This window comes from Aquarana catesbeiana, linkage group LG05 (assembly GCF_042186555.1).
Source record: "Aquarana catesbeiana isolate 2022-GZ linkage group LG05, ASM4218655v1, whole genome shotgun sequence".
Taxonomy (NCBI): domain Eukaryota; kingdom Metazoa; phylum Chordata; class Amphibia; order Anura; family Ranidae; genus Aquarana; species Aquarana catesbeiana.
Genome location: NC_133328.1, coordinates 648324195 through 648345838, shown reverse-complemented (window position 1 = coordinate 648345838; position 21644 = coordinate 648324195). Strand labels below are relative to the sequence as shown.

Genomic DNA, 21644 nt, shown 5'->3' with positions numbered 1-21644 from the left:
AGTCTATTAATCGCACGGCATGCGTTTACATTCAGACTGTGTATTTCCTCTTCGGACTGAGCAGACATGTAAATCCGCCATCATCAGCCGAGGACGAGGCTCTGCCAGGATCACATCCCAACTGCAAATTCTTTCCATGTGAAGTCGACAGTTTTAAGTGAAACAGGAGAATTTCCTAAACGTAAGAGAAGTGTGGGGGAGGACGAATGTCAGCGCACATTGCAGCCCTCGTCCTGCTATCAGTGTAAAGAGGACTGTTCATTTCCTCGCTCCCACAACGTGTCCAGGTACGATCCGAGAGAATATTATTTATTGGAGAAACGATCGTCATTGTGAAGTCATCGATCACACATCGACGCCGGAGAACGATTCCAGGGATCTCTCTATGGATTCCTGCTCTGCATCCTGTGCGAAGTCCCCGATATCTATTTCCTCTACAGAACAGGAAATGAGGGGAACTCCCCAATGGTACTCAGATCTCTAAATGTTACATTGTTTCCGCTTTACATTCACTGCCATTCAAATACAACTTATAAATGAAGCCGAATAAAGAAGATAATGTTAGCAAAGTTTTTTTCCGGGTTCCGGGCACTGGGCCCCAGTTCCCAGCCTCCCATCCAGCTCTCAGTGAGGGAATTCAATGTGGTGTGATGGAGGACCTCTAATGATTGGGAAAACTGATGGGGGACCTCTAATAATGGGAACACTGATGGGGGACCTCTAATAATGGGGACGCTGATGGGGGACCTTTAATAATGGGGACACTGATGGGGGACCTCTAATGAGGGGGACATTGATGGGGGACCTCTAATGAGGGGGACATTGATGGGGGGCCTCTAATGATGGGGACACTGATGGGGGACCTCTAATGAGGGGGACATTGATGGGGGGCCTCTAATTATGGGGATACTGATGGGGGACCTCTAATGAGGGGGACATTGATGGGGGACCTCTAATAATGGGGACACTGATGGGGGACCTCTAATGAGGGGGACACTGATGGGGGACCTCTAATGAGGGGGACATTGATGGGGGGCCTCTCATGATGGGGACACTGATGGGGAACCTGTAATGAGCGGGACACTGATGGGGGACCTCAAATGATGGAGACACTGATGGGGGACCCCTAATGATGGGGACACTGATTGAGCGACCCCTAATGATGGGGACGCTGATGGAGGGACCTCTAATCTGGTTGACCTCTAATGAGGGGGACATTGATGGGGGACTTCTAATGAGGGGGGCACTGATGGGGGACATCAGACTCATAGGGGTCTCTTTGAGCAGTTGTCGGTCACCACGTAGATCCCTAACCTCGCTGTTATCATAAATATCCTAAGCAATTATCCCCATCTAGTTACATTGTTACCATTCCCAGTAGTGATGGGATCTCGGGCTGGGATGTGACGTGGAGGGTCTCAGACTTAATATGGTGAGCTGTATTAAGCCACACCTGGTTGAGGTCTCTGTGAGCAGTTGGTGGTCACCACGTAGATCCCTAACCTCGCTATTATCATAAAATTCCTGAGCAATCATTCCCATCCAGTTACATTGTTACCATTCCCAGTAGTGATGAGATCTTCGGCTGGGATGTGAAGTGAAGGGTCTCAGACTTGATACGGAGAGCCGGATAAAGGGACAGCTGGCTGGGTGGCTCTATGATCAGTCGGAGGTCGCCACATAGACCCTTAACCTCGCTGTTATCATAAATATCCTAAGCAATTATCCCCATCTAGTTACATTGTTACCATTCCCAGTAGTAATGAGATCTCAGGCTGGGATGTGATGTGGAGGGTCTCAGGCTTGATACGGTGAGCTGTATTCAGCCACACCTGGTTGAAGTCTCTGTGTGAGCAGTTGGCGGTCACCACCACGTTGACCCCTAACCTCGCTGTTATCATAAACTTCCTGAGCAATCATTGCCATCCAGTTACATTGTTACCATTCCCAGTAGTGATGAGATGTCAGGCTGGGATGTGATGTGGGGGGTCTCAGACATGATACGGTGAACTGGATTCGGGGACACCTGGCTGGAGGTTTCTGCGATCAGTTGGAGGTCACCACGTAGACATATAACCCTGCTCTGATATCATAAACATCCTAAGAAATTATCCCCATCTAGTTACATTGTTACCATTCCCAGTAGTGATGGGATCTCGGGCTGGGATGTGACGTGGAGGGTCTCAGACTTAATATGGTGAGCTGTATTAAGCCACACCTGGTTGAGGTCTCTGTGAGCAGTTGAAGGTCACCACGTAGATCCCTAACCTCGCTATTATCATAAAATTCCTGAGCATTCATTCCCATCCAGTTACATTGTTACCATTCCCAGTAGTGATGAGATCTCTGTGAGCAGTTGGCGGTCACCACGTAGACATCTAACCCTGCTCTGATATCATAAACATCCTAAGAAATTATCCCCATCTAGTTACATTGTTACCATTCCCAGTAGTGATGAGATCTCGGGCTGGGATGTGACGCGGAGGGTCTCAGACTTGATATGATGAGCTGTATTCAGCCACACCTGGTTGAGGTCTCTGTGAGCAGTTGGTGGTCACCACGTAGATCCCTAACCTCACCGTTATCATAAAATTCCTGAGCAATCATTCCCATCCAGTTACATTGTTACCATTCCCAGTAGTGATGAGATCTTGGGCTGGGATGTGACGTGAAGGGTCTCAGATTCGATACAGAGAGCCGGATAAAGGGACAGCTGGCTGGGGGTCTCTACGATCAGTCGGAGGTCACCCCACAGACCCCTAACCTCGCTGTTATCATAAATATCCTAAGCAATTATCCCCATCTAGTTACATTGTTACCATTCCCAGTAGTGATGAGATGTCAGGCTGGGACGTGATCTGAAGGGTCTCAGACACAATACGATGAGCCGGATTTGGGGACAGCTGGCTGGGGGGGTCACTGCCATCATTCGGAGGTCACTAACAGACATCTGCCATTATTCTGCCCTCCGCCGCCCCCCGACGCTCATTCACTCATTAATCCCAATTGTTATGGAAATGCCAACAATGGATCCATAGTGTCACATCAGCCGGATTCCAGGACACCAACAGCTGTCATTGGAACGCGCAGCAATGTCACATCTACACAGCAGCCAATCATAGGTGACGGGCGGACACAATGGGGGGGCTCTTTTACCTCCAGCAATCCATAGGAAAATTTGGGGGGGAGGGGGGTTTACAGGACATCACTGGGGGGGCTGAATGAGCCGTGACTCGTCTGTAAGGGTTCCCCGGGGGCCCATTCACACCGCATGAATGCATTAAGGCGCTCGGCAATCAAAATCAAAGAGCTACCGTAACGCATCGCACTTTAACGCATGAAAAAACAGACATGACCTATTTTTTTTTTTTTACCACGCAGCCCATGGCACGTTCGCTGATTGGCTGCTCCCACACCGCAGATTATGCATTGTGATGTCACGTGGTAAAATAACCGCTTTACCGCACGTTACCACAATGCACAGGTCCTTCCTAATGTATTCACCACCACCAAGGAGTCTTGCTTCTCCCGTTGCATTCTCTGTGATGTGAACTTATCAAGCCCAGGTTCCCTTGGAGATACGCCAGACAAGGGAGTAACTTGAACCGCCCACGAAAGGGCAGAGCAAGCCACCCTAGGCAGCATCGAATAACCGGCTCTCCTTTAACTCCCCACCTGGAGAGCAAGGATAAATATCCAGTACTTCCTAGTATGGAGGAGCATGTGACTTACTCTCCTTCCCATCATGTGACAGTGCTGGTGCATGCCAATTGGCCATTCTGTCCCATGGGGGGTGGGGAGAGCCCTCAGCCCTGTATAAGCTCCAAAACATTCAGGGCTTTCAACCTTCATTCCTGGTGGTTGAACAGAGAGCTTCATTCTAACGGTAAACCGGATACCCTCAGAAGGTTCAGTACCCAACTCACACCAACCCCACTTTTCACAAAAAATCCAGCTGTAGAGAATAACCGGCATGCTGGAAATCTTCTACAACCAATGCTACGTACAGTAAGGGTGACCTCGGGAAAGCTCATCAGTGTCATCCCTGCATTACCATCACCGATTGCTTTATGAACTCAAACCCAAAAACAAGAGGAACATAAATCTATGGTATCTTTAGCAAAGATCAGAGAGCATATTGACCAGTGTTTGATTTCTGAGGCTTTAAGAAGGTTCTGATTTGTAGCCCTCAGCTTGTATTGGAGAGCCGAGGGCTGAGTGGGGTCTGAATCCTCATCTGAATACATCCTGGGAGGGGCAACTACAGCTACACTTAGAATTAACCAGGAATCTCCAGGACAATGTCCCCCAACCATCACAGCTGGTTTCGTATAGGGGCTTAGACCCACACTGCTCTGGAAGTGGAAGTATATACAGGAAGGATATATGTCATAGGCTATGTTTACACTTGATTCAAAACGTGGCATTCGCCGCTTTTTTAATTTAAAGCGCTCTGAATGCCAATCAATGCTCCTGTCTGTCACTAAATAAAATGGTTTCCTTACAGTCCTGGTTCACACGTTGCGTTCGCTTCGCTTCCAAAATGATCCCCCATGTCACTTTCTTGGTGCTGCAAAGGGTCTCCAAAGCCTCCATAGAAGTCTATGACAAAGCTCACTGACAGCACCTGCAGCTTTGTAAGGGCTTTTATTCAGCTTGGTTTTGTTTTGGAAGTATTGCAGGTAAGAGATGTCCCAGGATGGACTGGTAAACCAACAAGAGAACCGGAAAGACGCCAATCACAGTCACTTCCGGTTCATGTGTATATATTCTGGGAGTGTCTGGTGTAGACGTCACACATGTGTGCAGCGTGAAGCAGCAGGAAGGTGAGCGGGGTACAGACTGGAGCGGAGCGAATAGCAGACGGCACATGTGGTGTGCAACATGGGAATGCTAAAGTGGAAGATGAGCGGGGACCAGAGAGAAAGGACTGAGTGGCGGAGGATCAACAGAGCTGGGGGAACGGAGCAGGAGAAACTAGCAGATATCACACGTGGTGCACAACATGGGAGAAACATAGCAGGAGGTGAGCAGGGACCAGAGAGAGAGGAAGATCAGCAGAGCTGGGGGGTTACTACTGAGTGAGGGATCAGCAGAGCTGGGGGTTACTACTGAGTGAGGGATTAGCAGAGCTGGGGGTTACTACTGAGTAGGGGATCAGCAGAGCTGGGAGTTACTACTGAGTGAGGGATCAGCAGAGCTGGGGGTTACTACTGAGTGAGGGATCAGCAGAGCTGGGGGTTACTACTGAGCAGGGGATCAGCAAACCTGGGGTTACTTCAGAGTGGGGGATTAGCAGAGCTGGGCGTACTATGAAGAAGGGGATCTGCTGAACAAGGGTTCTAGTAAGCCGAGGATCTGCTGAATGAGGGTACTAATAAGCTGGGGATCTGCTGAACAAGGGTACTCATAAGCTGAGGATCTGCAGAATGAAGGTACTAATAAGTTGGGGATCTGCTGAATGAGGGTACTAATAGGCTGGAGATCTGCTGAATAAGGGTACTAATAATTTGGAGATCAGCTGAACGAGGGTACTAATAAGCTGGGGCTCTGCTCTACGAGGGAACTTATAAGCTAGGAATCTGCTGAACAAGGGTACTAATATGTTGGGGATCTGCTGATGAGGGTATTAATAAGCTGGGGATCTGCTATACGAGGGTACTAATAAGCTGGGGATCTGCTGAATAAGGGTATTCATAAGCTGGGGATCTGCTGAATGAGGATACCAATGAGCTGGGGATCTGCTGAACAAGGGTGCTAATAAGTTAGGGATTGACTGAAACAGGGTACTAATAAACTGGGGATCTGTGAACAAGGGTACTAATAAACTGGGGATCTGTGAACAAGGGTACTAATAAACTGGGGATCTGCTGAACAAGGGTACTAATAAGTTGGGGATCTGCTGAACAAGGGTACTAATAAGCTGGGGATCTGCTGAATGAGAGTACCAATGAGCTGGGGGATCTGCTGAATGATGGTACTAATAAGTTGGGGATCTGTTAAACGAGGGTACTAATAGGTTAGGGATCAATACGTTGGGTATCTCCTGAAAGAGGGTGCTAATAAGCTGGGGATCTGCTGAACAAGGGTACCAATGAGCTGGGGATCTGCTAAATGAAGGTGCTAATAAGCTGGGGATCTGTTGAACGAGGGTACTAATAAGTTTAGGATCTGTTGAACGAGGGTACTAATAAGTTGGGGATCTGTTGAACGAGGGTAATAATAAGATGGGGATCTGCTGAACTAGAATACTAATAAGCTGGGGATCTGCAGTGCTGAATGAGGGTACTAATAAGTTGGGGATCTGGTGAACGAGCAATGAGCTGGGGATCTGCTGAACATGGGTACTAATGAGCTAGGGATCTGCTGAGTGGGGGTACAACTGAGCTGGGGTTTTACGTGGCCCCTTTAAAACAAATAAAAAATAAACACACGCATAGGGCATTTGCCAAGCTTCAAAGCATCATAAACACATTAAAAAAAAGCACGTTAAAGCGGTAGCCAAAGCCAAAGCCTTAGAGGTCTTACCTGCAAAAGGCTCCAATGTTCTCCACAATGTAGCACTGACCACCATTGTAGCAGTAGGTGGGGTAGATCTCGCACAGCGACTTGCAGGAGTTGTTGCGCCTCACGTAGCCGTTGCGGCACTCGGTTCCATTCTCGCCTGTCCCCGACATGGTCTGTATTTGGTCCTTGTTCACTTCTGGGTGAGACTTGGGGTACGTCTCACCGCGAAAGGGGAAGTCCTGGCGGCTGGTTGGTCTCTCATCGATTGTGGCGGTGTGTATCTTGGGAGTGGCCACCTTGGGGAAGTTCCGAACGTCTTTAGCGGCGATGTCGTCATCCTCGGCGTCCTCGAGGTCTTCGTCGTCGTCATCGTCCTCCATCCCCCCCTCCCCGTATCCATCTGCGTAGAAAGGAGGGGTGGGGTAAAGGTAATCAAAAGGAGAAAAGTCATCGTAATGCAAGTGCTTGTGCCAAGGGCCGAGCTTATCATGAAAGCCCTTGGTGGAGTCACCACCCAGAGGGTAGCCCAAGTGGTCGTCTAAATCAGAGGGGTCCCTATAATCTATGTCTGTAAGGTCAGATGGGGGTTCAGAGGGTTTTGGTGGACTGTTAGGTGGGGCACCAGTAGATAAAGTATCTACTTGACTTTTTTTGGTAACCACCGTTACGTCGGCTCCCTGCGCTGCGGGCTGCCTTGAATCATTCTCCAATATGGTGAACGGTCCCTGAGATTTCCCTGCCTCAAAACTGACCTCTTTCTGGGACATGTGAAGTTTGTCACGGCTGGTTTCAGTACCTGAAGGCGATGGAGACTGCACGGACGTCTCTCTGGGCACTTGCAGGAGATGGTCAATTTCTGCCGAGTCGGGGCTGATGGCTTTTTCCGTAGCTGGGCTCAGCATGGCATTGCTCCAGGCGGTTGAGGTCTGAGAAGGTGTCGAGGTGGCCAGATCCATGAAGTCCCGTAAGTTCCACCCAGTTTCCGATGAGCTGGAATGGGTGACTTGGCTTGAGGGCACCTTGATGTGAGGGTCACCACTTCCAGAGTCTTCTTGACTCTCCGCCATGGAAGGTTTATCTCCTTTGGCAAAACTTTTCCTGAACTCCAGGTCAACCGTTCCTTGGCCAACAGGCCACACAAAACTGGTCACAGGTTCGTCATTCCCATCACTGTGCTCAGAGAGCAAAGACCGGGATGGAGACTTTCTGTTGGCATAAACGTCATCATTACATCCTGCACAAACTGATGACTTATTGTCTGCATTTGTCCTCGGGGAGCGCTGCTTTACTGAACTTTCATTGGATGCAATTCCATTGGGCGCTGCTGAAGAAGCCTCCACTCCTGTAGACACCACAGACTTAGGTGGCTTTACCTGGGGCTTCTTGGTCTTGGTTCCACTCCCGGATTTACTATCTTCTCCAGCAGATCCGGTCCTCCGGGACGTCACCTTGTCCACATCTAGCACTCCTTTTTCAAGAAGAGAGGCCAGAATTTCTGCCGCCGGTGGCTTGTAGGAGTTATCCCCTTGCTCATCGAAACCCAACACATCGGTTCCATTTTTGGGATCTAAAAAGGTTCAACAAAAGACAAAAAGACAATGTAAGAAGGGGTCACTTACCAAGGATGTCTGGTGTGTGCAGCAAAAGTGTCCCTCAAACTCAAGTAAGACAACCAACGCCATTTCTAAGGTCATTCTCAGTGTTTTAAAACCTGCAATTTTATGACAACAGACCCTGGTGATCTTGCTATGGGGGTCCTTATTCAAGCACTTACTGTTATAAGATGGCAACGTTCTTTCCCTGTCTCCCAATTGTGCTCCTGTGTTGTCACCAGTGCCGGGACAAGATCATCCAGTGCCCAGGGCAAAGATGCTAAATTTGCTCCCCCATCCTTCATTATGTGTGAGCTTATGAGGAGGAGGAGGAGGGGGGAGAGAAAGCACAGGCCGAACCTCCTCCCGGCTCTCTCCTCCTCTCCTTGCTGCTTCCAGCGCTGGGCTGACAGAGGTTGTGATGCCGCTGTCACTACTCCTGTCAGTCTTTTAGTAGAAGGAGCTTGCAGCGCCCCCCAAGAGGAGGAGAATGTCGAGAGGGAGCACAGCCTGCACCCCCTCCTGGCTCTCTCCACCTCTCCTTGCTGCTGTCAGCTCTGGGCTGACAGAAGTAGTGATGCAGCTGTCACTACTACTGTCAGCCTTATAGTCGAAGAAGCTTACAAGCGCCCCCCAAAGAGGAGGATGAGGGGGAAGAAAGAGCACGGCCCGCACCGCCTCCCGGCTCTCTCCACCTTTCCTTGCCACTTCCAGCTCTGGGCTGACAGAATTAGTGATGCTGCTGTCACTACTCCTGTCAGACTTATAGTATAAGGAGCTTGCAGCGCCTCCCAGGAGGATGGGAGAGAGAGCACAGCCCACACCTCCTCCCAGGCTCTTTTCACCTATCCTTGCTGCTTCCAGCACTGGGTTCACAGAAGTAGCGATACCGCTGTCACTACTCCTGTCAGCCTTATAGTGGAAAGAGCTTGCAGTGCCCCCCAACAGGAGGAGGAGGAGGGGGAGAGAGCCTGTACCTTCTCCAAGCTCTCCTCTCTTTGCCACTTCCAGCACTGGGTTGACAGAAGAAGCGATGCCGCTGTCACTACTCCTGTCAGCCTTATAGTGGAAGGAGCTTGCAGTGCCTCCCAAGAGGAGGAGGGGAAAGAAAGCACAGCCTTCACCTTCTCCCAGCTCTCTCCACCTCTCCTTGACGCTTCCAGCACTGGGCTGACAGAAGTAGTGATGTCGCTGTCACTACTCCCGTCAGCCTTATAGTAGAAGGAGCTTGCAGCGCCCCCCAAAAGGGGGAGGAGGGGGAGGGGGAGAGAGAGCACAGCCTGCACCTTCTCCCAGCTCTTTTTCCACCTATCCTTGCTGCTTCCAGCGCTGGCCTAACAGAAGTAGTGATGCCGCTGTCACTACTCCCGTCAGCCTTATAGTAGAAGGAGCTTGCAGCGCCCCATCCCTACAATCCATGCTGCGCCCAGGACAGCGCCCCCTTCTGCCCACCCCTTGTTCTGGCCCTGGTTGTCACCCTGTTACAATGGATTCTGATGGGGACTACAAGTGGCCATTTCAACACACTTGACCCATACAATAGTCCACTGTTGTCACCATCGGAAAACCCACCCTGGAAAATGCCTGAAGTATCCGCAAAGTGGCAGTAGGAGACCAGCGGCAGACTAGACATCATCCAGTTTGGGTTTACGTCTTTTTTTAAATGCCCCCCCCCCCCCACACACACACACACACACTGAGGACTCATTTAGGAAGATTTCAACAAGGGCAACGCCTCGGCCTGACTCGGTATTTACAGAACAGATGCAGGGAAGAATTGGCAATGATCATAACCTATATAGCTAATATGCTTCGATTAACAAAACTGGAGTTTTTCTCAAAGACAATGGGGGTGTCAAATTTTAAATCTGCCCCCCCCCCCCCCCCCCGGTTGGGCCTGAGACATCCTGACCCCAGCCAATGTGCGAACAACGCCAATATTTCACCGACTGGCTTCCATTGACCGTGTGATATAATAAGACGGATCTCTGTGATTTGTCGCCGTCTCCATTGTGTATGGCGTCCCCGTCACCAGTTGCGGTCCGGAGGAATCCGCAGCCTCCAGGCCAGCCCCGGTGAACGCCAATAATTGTCCATATTACATATTCATGGCACGTGTCATTACCGATAAATCACACGCCATGTGACGCCCTCCGTCTGCCTAGTTACTGGGGGTCTGCGCTCCCTTCTCCAGGACCGTTAACCGCGGATTGACTGGAGGAAGGGAGGGGGGGCAGCAGGGGGGGGGGGGTGTGTAAGTGGGGGGGTCAACTGAATTCTGCATTAGATGCCGTTGCCAGTAAATACAATTATTGGCAAAAAAAAATGCAAAAATCCTAAAATTTTCCTATCCCCCCCCCCCAAAAAATCTGACATTATCTGCAACGTTTAACCGCTGCAGCGTTATTAACCCTCCGCGTCCAGGTGAGTCGGTGAGAGTCGTGTTGCTAGGGGGCTGAGGGGTAGATGGGAGGGACCCAGCCTGGCACAGGGAGGGTTAACATGGTTGGCGCGGCGGAAGGTTTTGCAAAATGAGATGATGCCCCCCCACCCCTTTCTTTTTCATTGCCCCCCCTCCTTTTTTTTGCCCCCCCCCCCATTTTGGTGCCCCATCAAAGGGTTAAATTGCAGCAATTTATTGGCGGAGAAGCGTCTGCGGTCCAGAAATGAGCGCGCCAGGTGTGGGGATGACAGCAATGTAGGACAGGTGGGGGTATGGGGGGGTGGTGGACAAGCTCAGCACAGACAGTTCCCCCCCCCCTTCCACCCCATTCCTCCCCATAGGGTCACCTACCTCCAGCTGTGCACAGTACGACCACCCAGCAGAGAAGTGCAGCCAGACTCCAGCCCTCCATGGTCAGAGATCGCTGTGTGACGGAGGCGGGGGGGTCTGCGGAGAGTCGTCGTCGTGGTGGTGGGGGGGTTTAGCCCCAGATGTCCTGTGTGGCCCCTGGGCACCGAGCAGGGACAGGCTGGGGGGACATTGTGTCCTGAGCTGCAGCCTCCTCACTCTGCCTAATGCTTCTGCTGCTGAGGAGGGATGAGGATGGGGGGGGGAGGGATGGGGGGGAGGGATGGAGAGGAGAGGGGGGGGCTGGCTGCCTAGAGGGGGGCAATGGAGCCGCTCTCCTTTCCCCGCCACAATCAATTGCTCTTTAATTATCTGACCATTAGAGGGGCTCAGGGGAGGCGACCCCCCCCCCCAAACCACCCTCCCCGAGACCACCGGGGGCACTGTCCCTGCAGATGGCGCTCACATAGAGGGGAGTGCAGTACAAACAATTAACACGTTATAACTGGATACAGAATATCCAAATATGACCCTGAAATGTCCACGTCTGATACATTGTATTCCCGGAATTCTCAGTATCTGTTCTTATTCTGTATGTATGGACTCTGCACAGTACTACTTCTCTTGTCCTGTATGTCGGGTGTAATTCTCAGTATCTGTTCTTATTCTGTATGTATGGACTCTGCACAGTACTACTTCTCTTGTCCTGTATGTCGGGTGTAATTCTCAGTATCTGTTCTTATTCTGTATGTATGGACTCTGCACAGTACTACTTCTCTTGTCCTGTATGTCGGGTGTAATTCTCGGTATCTGTTCTTATTCTGTATGTATGGACTCTGCACAGTACTACTTCTCTTGTCCTGTATGTCGGGTGTAATTCTCAGTATCTGTTCTTATTCTGTATGTATGGACTCTGCACAGTACTACTTCTCTTGTCCTGTATGTCGGGTGTAATTCTCAGTATCTGTTCTTATTCTGTATGTATGGACTCTGCACAGTACCACTTCTCTTGTCCTGTATGTCGGGTGTAATTCTCGGTATCTGTTCTTATTCTGTATGTATGGACTCTGCACAGTACTACTTCTCTTGTCCTGTATGTCGGGTGTAATTCTCGGTATCTGTTCTTATTCTGTATGTATGGACTCTGCACAGTACTACTTCTCTTGTCCTGTATGTCGGGTGTAATTCTCGGTATCTGTTCTTATTCTGTATGTATGGACTCTGCACAGTACTACTTCTCTTGTCCTGTATGTCGGGTGTAATTCTCAATATCTGTTCTTATTTTGTATGTATGGACTGTGCAGCGTCCAGATAGAATGTCAGCTCCTGGGCCCAGTTTATTCTGGTTGGCACAGTCTTGGTGCAGTTGGATTGTCAGCTCCTGGGCCCGCTTGCTCCGGTTGGCACAGTCTTGGTGCGGTTGGATTGTCAGCTCCTGGGCCCGCTTGCTCCGGTTGGCACAGTCTTGGTGCGGTTGGATTGTCAGCTCCTGGGACCGGTTGCTCTGGTTGGCACAGTCTCGGTGCGGTTGGATTGTCAGCTCTTGAGCCCGGCATCTCCGGTTGGCACAGTCTCAGTGCGGTTGGATTGTCAGCTCCTGGGGCCGGTTGCCCTGGTTGGCACAGTCTCGGTGCGGTTGGATTGTCAGCTCCTAGGCCCGGTTGCTCTGGTTGGCACAGTCTCGGTGTGATTGGATTGTCAGCTCCTGATCCCAGTTGCTCCGGTTGGCACAGTCTTGGTGTGGTTGGATTGTCAGCTCCTGGTCCCGGTAGCTCCGGTTGGCAGTCTCGGTGCGGTTGGATTGTCAGCTCCTGAGCTCGGTATCTCTGGTTGGCAGTCTTGGTACGGTTGGATTGTCAGCTCCTGAGCTCGGCATCTCTGGTTGGCACAGTCTTGGTACGGTTGGATTGTCAGCTCCTGAGCTCGGTATCTCTGGTTGGCACAGTCTTGGTACGGTTGGATTGTCAGCTCCTGAGCCCGGTATCTCTGGTTGGCAGTCTTGATGTGGTTGGATTGTCAGCTCCTGGGCCTGGTTGCTCTGGTTGGCACAGTCATGAGGTGGTTGGATTGTCAGCTCCTGAGCTCGGTATCTTTGGTTGGCAGTCTCGGTGCGGTTGGATTATCAGCTCCTGGGCCTGGTTGCTCTGGTTGGCACAGTCCTGGTGTGGTTGGATTGTCAGCTCCTGGGCCTGGTTGCTCCAGTTGGCACAGTCTCGGTGTGATTGGATTGTCAGCTCCTGGGCCCGGTTGCTCTGGTTGGCACAGTCTCAGTGTTGTTGGATTGTCAGCTCCTGGGCCCAGTATCTCTGATTGGCACAGTCTCGGTTAGGTTGGATTGTCAGCTCCTGGGCCCGGTATCTCCACTTGTAAGTCTCGGTGCGGTTGGATTGTCAGCTTCTGGGCCCGGGTTGCTCCGGTTGGCACAGTCTCAGTGTGGTTGGATTGTCAGCTCCTGGGCCTGGTTGCTGTGGTTGGCACAGTCTCGGTGCGGTTGGATTGTCAGCTCCTTGGCCCAGTATCTCCAGTTGTAAATCTCGGTGTGGTTGGATTGTCAGCTTCCGGGCCCGGTTGCTCCGGTTGGCACAGTCTCAGTGTGGTTGGATTGTCAGCTCCTTGGCCCGGTATCTCCAGTTGTAAGTCTCGGTGCGGTTGGATTGTTAGCACCTGGGCCTAGTTACTCTGTTTGGCACAGTCTCGGTGCGGTTGGATTGTCAGCTCCTTGGCCCGGTATCTCAAGTTGTAAGTCTCGGTGCGGTTGGATTGTCAGCTCCTGGGCCCGGTTGCTATGGTTGGCACAGTCTCTGTGCGGTTGGATTGTCAGCTCCTGGGCCCGGTTGCTCTGGTTGGCACAGTCTCGGTGCGGTTGGATTGTCAGCTACTGGGCCCGGTTGCTTTGGTTGACACAGTCTCGGTGTGGTTGGATTGTCAGCTCCTGGGCCCAGTTGCTCTGGTTGGCACAGTCTCGGGTAGTTGGATTGTCAGCTCCTTGGCCTGGTATCTGCAGTTGGCAGTCTCGGTGCGGTTGGATTGTCAGCTCCTGGGCACGGTTGCTCCGGTTTGCACATTCTCGGTGTGGTTGAATTGTCAGCTCCTTGGCCCGGTTGCTCTGGTTGGCACAGTCTCGGTGCGGTTGGATTGTCAGCTCCTTGGACCGGTATCTCCAGTTGTAAGTCTCGGTGCGGTTGGATTGTTAGCACCTGGGCCTAGTTACTCTGTTTGGCACAGTCTCGGTGCGGTTGGATTGTCAGCTCCTGGGCCTGGTTGCTCCAGTTGGCACAGTCTCGGTGTGATTGGATTGTCAGCTCCTGGGCCCGGTTGCTCTGGTTGGCACAGTCTCAGTGTTGTTGGATTGTCAGCTCCTGGGCCCAGTATCTCTGATTGGCACAGTCTCGGTTAGGTTGGATTGTCAGCTCCTGGGCCCGGTATCTCCACTTGTAAGTCTCGGTGCGGTTGGATTGTCAGCTTCTGGGCCCGGGTTGCTCCGGTTGGCACAGTCTCAGTGTGGTTGGATTGTCAGCTCCTGGGCCTGGTTGCTGTGGTTGGCACAGTCTCGGTGCGGTTGGATTGTCAGCTCCTTGGCCCAGTATCTCCAGTTGTAAATCTCGGTGTGGTTGGATTGTCAGCTTCCGGGCCCGGTTGCTCCGGTTGGCACAGTCTCAGTGTGGTTGGATTGTCAGCTCCTTGGCCCGGTATCTCCAGTTGTAAGTCTCGGTGCGGTTGGATTGTTAGCACCTGGGCCTAGTTACTCTGTTTGGCACAGTCTCGGTGCGGTTGGATTGTCAGCTCCTTGGCCCGGTATCTCAAGTTGTAAGTCTCGGTGCGGTTGGATTGTCAGCTCCTGGGCCCGGTTGCTATGGTTGGCACAGTCTCTGTGCGGTTGGATTGTCAGCTCCTGGGCCCGGTTGCTCTGGTTGGCACAGTCTCGGTGCGGTTGGATTGTCAGCTACTGGGCCCGGTTGCTTTGGTTGACACAGTCTCGGTGTGGTTGGATTGTCAGCTCCTGGGCCCAGTTGCTCTGGTTGGCACAGTCTCGGGTAGTTGGATTGTCAGCTCCTTGGCCTGGTATCTGCAGTTGGCAGTCTCGGTGCGGTTGGATTGTCAGCTCCTGGGCACGGTTGCTCCGGTTTGCACATTCTCGGTGTGGTTGAATTGTCAGCTCCTTGGCCCGGTTGCTCTGGTTGGCACAGTCTCGGTGCGGTTGGATTGTCAGCTCCTTGGACCGGTATCTCCAGTTGTAAGTCTCGGTGCGGTTGGATTGTTAGCACCTGGGCCTAGTTACTCTGTTTGGCACAGTCTCGGTGCGGTTGGATTGTCAGCTCCTGGGCCTGGTTGCTCTGGTTGGCACAGTCTCGGTGTGGTTGGATTGTCAGCTCCTGGGTCCGGTTGCTCTGGTTGGCACAGTCTCAGTGTTGTTGGATTGTTAGCTCCTGGGCCTGGTTGCTCTGGTTGGCACAGTCTCGGCGCAGTTGGATCGTCGGCTCCTGGGCCCGGTTGCTCCAGTTGGCACAGTCTCGGTGCAGTTGGATTGTCATCTCCTGAGCTCGGTATCTCTGGTTGGCACAGTCTCGGTGGGGTTGGATTGTCAGCTCCTGGGCCTGGTATCTCTGGTTGGCACAGTCTCTGTGTGGTTGGATTGTCAGCTCCTGGGTCCGGTTGCTCTGGTTGGCACAGTCTCGGTGGGGTTGGATTGTCAGCTCCTGGGCCCGGTATTCTGGTTGGCACAGTCTCGGAGTGGTTGGATTGTCAGCTCCTGGGCCCGGTATCTCTGGTTGGCACAGTCTCAGTGCGGTTGGATTGTCAGCTCCTGGGCTCAGTATCTCTGGTTGGCAGTCTCGGTGTGGTTGGATTGTCAGCTCCTGGGCCCGGTATCTCTGGTTGGCACAATCTCGGTGCGGTTGGATTGTCAGCTCCTGGGCCCGGTATCTCTGGTTGGCACAGTCTCAGTGTTGTTGGATTCTCAGCTCCTGGGCCCGGTATCTCTGGTTGGCACAGTCTCAGTGTTGTTGGATTGTCAGCTCCTGGGCCCAGTATCTCTGGTTGGCACAGTCTCAGTGTTGTTGGATTGTCAGCTCCTGGGCCCGGTATCTCTGGTTGGCACAGTCTTGGTGCGGTTGGATTGTCAGCTCCTGGGCCCGGTATCTCTGGTTGGCACAGTCTCGGTGTGGTTGGATTGTCAGCTCCTGGGCCCGGTATCTCTGGTTGGCACAGTCTCGGTGTGGTTGGATTGTCAGCTCCTGGGCCCGGTTGCTCTGGTTGGCACAGTCTCAGTGTTGTTGGATTGTCAGCTCCTGGGCCCGGTATCTCTGGTTGGCACAGTCTCAGTGCGGTTGGATTGTCAGCTCCTGGGCTCAGTATCTCTGGTTGGCAGTCTCGGTGTGGTTGGATTGTCAGCTCCTGGACCCGGTATCTCTGGTTGGCACAATCTCGGTGCGGTTGGATTGTCAGCTCCTGGGCCCGGTATCTCTGGTTGGCACAGTCTCAGTGTTGTTGGATTGTCAGCTCCTGGGCCCGGTATCTCTGGTTGGCACAGTCTCAGTGTTGTTGGATTGTCAGCTCCTGGGCCCAGTATCTCTGGTTGGCACAGTCTCAGTGTTGTTGGATTGTCAGCTCCTGGGCCCGGTATCTCTGGTTGGCACAGTCTTGGTGCGGTTGGATTGTCAGCTCCTGGGCCCGGTATCTCTGGTTGGCACAGTCTCGGTGCGGTTGGATTGTCAGCTCCTGGGCCCGGTATCTCTGGTTGGCACACTCTCGGTGTGGTTGGATTGTCAGCTCCTGGGCCCGGTATCTCTGGTTGGCACAGTCTCGGTGTGGTTGGATTGTCAGCTCCTGGGCCCGGTTGCTCTGGTTGGCACAGTCTCAGTGTTGTTGGATTGTCAGCTCCTGGGCCCGGTATCTCTGGTTGGCACAGTCTCGGTGCGGTTGGATTGTCAGCTCCTGGGCCCGGTATCTCTGGCTGGCACAGTCTCAGTGCGGTTGGATTGTCAGCTCCTGGGCCCGGTATCTCTGGTTGGCACAGTCTCGGTGTGGTTGGATTGTCAGCTCCTGGGTCCGGTTGCTCTGGTTGGCAGTCTCAGTGTTGTTGGATTGTCAGCTCCTGGGTCCGGTTGCTCTGGTTGGCACAGTCTCGGTGTGGTTGGATTGTCAGCTCCTGGGCCCGGTATCTCTGGTTGGCACAGTCTCAGTGCGGTTGGATTGTCAGCTCCTGGGCTCAGTATCTCTGGTTGGCAGTCTCGGTGTGGTTGGATTGTCAGCTCCTGGGCCCGGTATCTCTGGTTGGCACAATCTCGGTGCGGTTGGATTGTCAGCTCCTGGGCCTGGTATCTCTGGTTGGCACAGTCTCAGTGTTGTTGGATTGTCAGCTCCTGGGCCCGGTATCTCTGGTTGGCACAGTCTCAGTGTTGTTGGATTGTCAGCTCCTGGGCCCAGTATCTCTGGTTGGCACAGTCTCAGTGTTGTTGGATTGTCAGCTCCTGGGCCCGGTATCTCTGGTTGGCACAGTCTTGGTGCGGTTGGATTGTCAGCTCCCTGGCCCGGTATCTCTGGTTGGCACAGTCTCGGTGTGGTTGGATTGTCAGCTCCTGGGCCCGGTATCTCTGGTTGGCACAGTCTCGGTGTGGTTGGATTGTCAGCTCCTGGGCCCGGTATCTCTGGTTGGCACAGTCTCGGTGCGGTTGGATTGTCAGCTCCTGGGCCCGGTATCTCTGGTTGGCACAGTCTCGGTGTGGTTGGATTGTCAGCTCCTGGGCCCGGTTGCTCTGGTTGGCACAGTCTCAGTGTTGTTGGATTGTCAGCTCCTGGGCCCGGTATCTCTGGTTGGCACAGTCTCGATGTGGTTGGATTGTCAGCTCCTGGGCCCGGTATCTCTGGTTGGCACAGTCTCGGTGTGGTTGGATTGTCAGCTCCTGGGCCCAGTATCTTTGGTTGGCACAGTCTCAGTGTTGTTGGATTGTCAGCTCCTGGGCCCGGTATCTCTGGTTGGCACAGTCTCAGTGTTGTTGGATTGTCAGCTCCTGGGCTCAGTATCTCTGGTTGGCACAGTCTCAGTGCGGTTGGATTGTCAGCTCCTGGGCTCAGTATCTCTGGTTGGCAGTCTCGGTGCGGTTGGATTGTCAGCTCCTGGGCCCGGTATCTCTGGTTGGCACAGTCTCAGTGTTGTTGGATTGTCAGCTCCTGGGCCCGGTATCTCTGGTTGGCACAGTCTCAGTGTTGTTGGATTGTCAGCTCCTGGGCCCGGTATCTCTGGTTGGCACAGTCTCGGTGTGGTTGGATTGTCAGCTCCTGGGCCCGGTATCTCTGGTTGGCACAGTCTCGGTGCGGTTGGATTGTCAGCTCCTGGGCCCGGTATCTCTGGTTGGCACAGTCTCGGTGTGGTTGGATTGTCAGCTCCTGGGCCCGGTATCTCTGGTTGGCACAGTCTCGGTGTGGTTGGATTGTCAGCTCCTAGGTCCGGTTGCTCTGGTTGGCAGTCTCAGTGTTGTTGGATTGTCAGCTCCTGGGTCCGGTTGCTCTGGTTGGCACAGTCTCGGTGTGGTTGGATTGTCAGCTCCTGGGCTCAGTATCTCTGGTTGGCAGTCTCGGTGTGGTTGGATTGTCAGCTCCTGGGCCCGGTATCTCTGGTTGGCACAATCTCGGTGCGGTTGGATTGTCAGCTCCTGGGCCTGGTATCTCTGGTTGGCACAGTCTCAGTGTTGTTGGATTGTCAGCTCCTGGGCCCGGTATCTCTGGTTGGCACAGTCTCAGTGTTGTTGGATTGTCAGCTCCTGGGCCCAGTATCTCTGGTTGGCACAGTCTCAGTGTTGTTGGATTGTCAGCTCCTGGGCCCGGTATCTCTGGTTGGCACAGTCTTGGTGCGGTTGGATTGTCAGCTCCTGGGCCCGGTATCTCTGGTTGGCACAGTCTCGGTGCGGTTGGATTGTCAGCTCCTGGGCCCGGTTGCTCTGGTTGGCACAGTCTCAGTGTTGTTGGATTGTCAGCTCCTGGGCCCGGTATCTCTGGTTGGCACAGTCTCGGTGTGGTTGGATTGTCAGCTCCTGGGCCCGGTATCTCTGGTTGGCACAGTCTCGGTGTGGTTGGATTGTCAGCTCCTGGGCTCAGTATCTCTGGTTGGCAGTCTCGGTGTGGTTGGATTGTCAGCTCCTGGGCCCGGTATCTCTGGTTGGCACAATCTCGGTGCGGTTGGATTGTCAGCTCCTGGGCCTGGTATCTCTGGTTGGCACAGTCTCAGTGTTGTTGGATTGTCAGCTCCTGGGCCCGGTATCTCTGGTTGGCACAGTCTCAGTGTTGTTGGATTGTCAGCTCCTGGGCCCAGTATCTCTGGTTGGCACAGTCTCAGTGTTGTTGGATTGTCAGCTCCTGGGCCCGGTATCTCTGGTTGGCACAGTCTTGGTGCGGTTGGATTGTCAGCTCCTGGGCCCGGTATCTCTGGTTGGCACAGTCTCGGTGCGGTTGGATTGTCAGCTCCTGGGCCCGGTTGCTCTGGTTGGCACAGTCTCAGTGTTGTTGGATTGTCAGCTCCTGGGCCCGGTATCTCTGGTTGGCACAGTCTCGGTGTGGTTGGATTGTCAGCTCCTGGGCCCGGTATCTCTGGTTGGCACAGTCTCGGTGTGGTTGGATTGTCAGCTCCTGGGCCCGGTATCTCTGATTGGCACAGTCTCAGTGTTGTTGGATTGTCAGCTCCTGGGCCCGGTATCTCTGGTTGGCACAGTCTCAGTGTTGTTGGATTGTCAGCTCCTGGGCCCGGTATCTCTGGTTGGCACAGTCTCGGTGTGGTTGGATTGTCAGCTCCTGGGCCCGGTATCTCTGGTTGGCACAGTCTCAGTGTTGTTGGATTGTCAGCTCCTGGGCTCAGTATCTCTGGTTGGCACAGTCTCAGTGCGGTTGGATTGTCAGCTCCTGGGCTCAGTATCTCTGGTTGGCAGTCTCGGTGCGGTTGGATTGTCAGCTCCTGGGCCCGGTATCTCTGGTTGGCACAGTCTCAGTGTTGTTGGATTGTCAGCTCCTGGGCCCGGTATCTCTGGTTGGCACAGTCTCAGTGTTGTTGGATTGTCAGCTCCTGGGCCCGGTATCTCTGGCTGGCACAGTCTCGGTGGGGTTGGATTGTCAGCTCCTGGGCTTAGTATCTCTGGTTGGCAGTCTCGGTGTGGTTGGATTGTCAGCTCCTGGGCCCGGTATCTCTGGTTGGCACAGTCTCGGTGTGGTTGGATTGTCAGCTCCTGGGCCCGGTATCTCTGGTTGGCACAGTCTCGGTGGGGTTGGATTGTCAGCTCCTGGGCCCGGTATCTCTGGTTGGCACAGTCTCGGTGGGGTTGGATTGTCAGCTCCTGGGCCCGGTATCTCTGGTTGGCACAGTCTCGGTGTGGTTGGATTGTCAGCTCCTGGGCCCGGTATCTCTGGTTGGCACAGTCTCGGTGTTGTTGGATTGTCAGCTCCTGGGCCCGGTATGTCTGGTTGGCAGTCTCGGTGTGGATGTTGGGAGAGGTTCAATATTGTACATCCTCCATGCAGAGCGCAGATTGTCTGATTCATGATAACAAACAAACCCACCAACGTGGCAGAGCGCGGCGGAACCCCCGGGGGAGGGGAGGAAACGGCTCCCACGCTGCGCCTGCTGCTCAGTGATTCCCAATAACCTCAAGCAGGCCCTTTATATAATGAGACCCATCGATGGTTATGGGGAAGGGACCGCTGCTGCTCCTCACAGTGACTGAGGAATGTTCTGCAGATGCTCCTCACAGTGACCAGGGAGGAACGTTCTGCAGCTGCTCCTCACAGTGACCAGGGAGGAATGTTCTGCAGCTGCTCCTCACAGTGACCAGGGAGGAACGTTCTGCAGCTGCTCCTCACAGTGACCAGGGAGGAATGTTCTGCAGCTGCTCCTCACAGTGACCAAGGAGGAATGTTCTGCAGCTGCTCCTCACAATGACCAGGGAGGAACGTTATGCAGCTGCTCCTCACAGTGACTGGGGAGTAATGTTCTGCAGCTGCTCCTCACAGTGACTGGGGAGGAACGTTCTGCAGCTGCTCCTCACAGTGACCAGGGAGGAACGTTCTGCAACTGCTCCTCACAATGACCAGGGAGGAACGTTATCCAGCTGCTCCTCACAGTGACTGGGGAGGAACGTTCTGCAGCTGCTCCTCACAGTGACTGGGGAGGAATGTTCTGCAGGTGCTCCTCACAGTGACCAGGAAGGAACGTTATGCAGCTGCTCCTCACAGTGACTGGGGAGGAATGTTCTGCAGCTGCTCCTTACAAGGACATGGGAGGAACGTTCTGCAGTTGCTCCTCACAGTGACCGGGAAGGAACATTCTGCAGCTGCTCCTCACAGTGACCGGGAAGGAACGTTCTGCAGCTGCTTCTCACAGTGACTGGGGAGGAATGTTCTGCAGCTGCTCCTCACAGTGACTGGGGAGGAACGTTCTGCAGCTGCTCCACACAGTGACCTGGGAGAAACGATCTGCAGCTGCTCCTTACAAGGACCAGGGAGGAACGTTCTGCAGTTGCTCATCACAGTGACCGGAGAGAAACGTTCTGCAGCTGCTCCTCACAGTGACCGGAGAGAAACGTTCTGCAGCTGCTCCTCACAGTGACTGGGGAGGAATGTTCTGCAGCTGCTCCTCACAGTGACCAGGGAGGAATGTTCTACAGCTGCTCCTCATAGTGATTGGGGAAGAATGTTCTGCAGAGCTCCTCATTGTGACCGGGGAGGAACGTTCTGCAGCTGCTCCTCATAGTGATTATCGAGGAAAGTTCTGC

At 53.3% G+C, this 21644-nt stretch overlaps 1 protein-coding gene across 6 annotated transcripts in view; it reads right to left on the bottom strand.

Annotated features, from left to right (window-relative positions):
• Positions 1-11148, bottom strand: part of CSPG5 (chondroitin sulfate proteoglycan 5) — a 114875-nt gene extending 103727 nt beyond the window's left edge. For 5 of the 6 annotated variants that reach the window (XM_073632501.1, XM_073632504.1, XM_073632502.1 and 2 more), the window contains exons 1-2: positions 10894-11148; positions 6529-8074 (exon numbers count right to left, since the gene is read on the bottom strand). In XM_073632501.1, coding sequence (XP_073488602.1) covers positions 6529-8074; positions 10894-10954 — 1607 coding nt within the window. In that variant the 5' untranslated portion in view covers positions 10955-11148. The remainder of the gene's footprint in view (positions 1-6528; positions 8075-10893) is intronic. The other variant, XM_073632507.1, reaches the window with a different exon arrangement.
• Positions 11149-21644: the final 10496 nt, after the last annotated feature.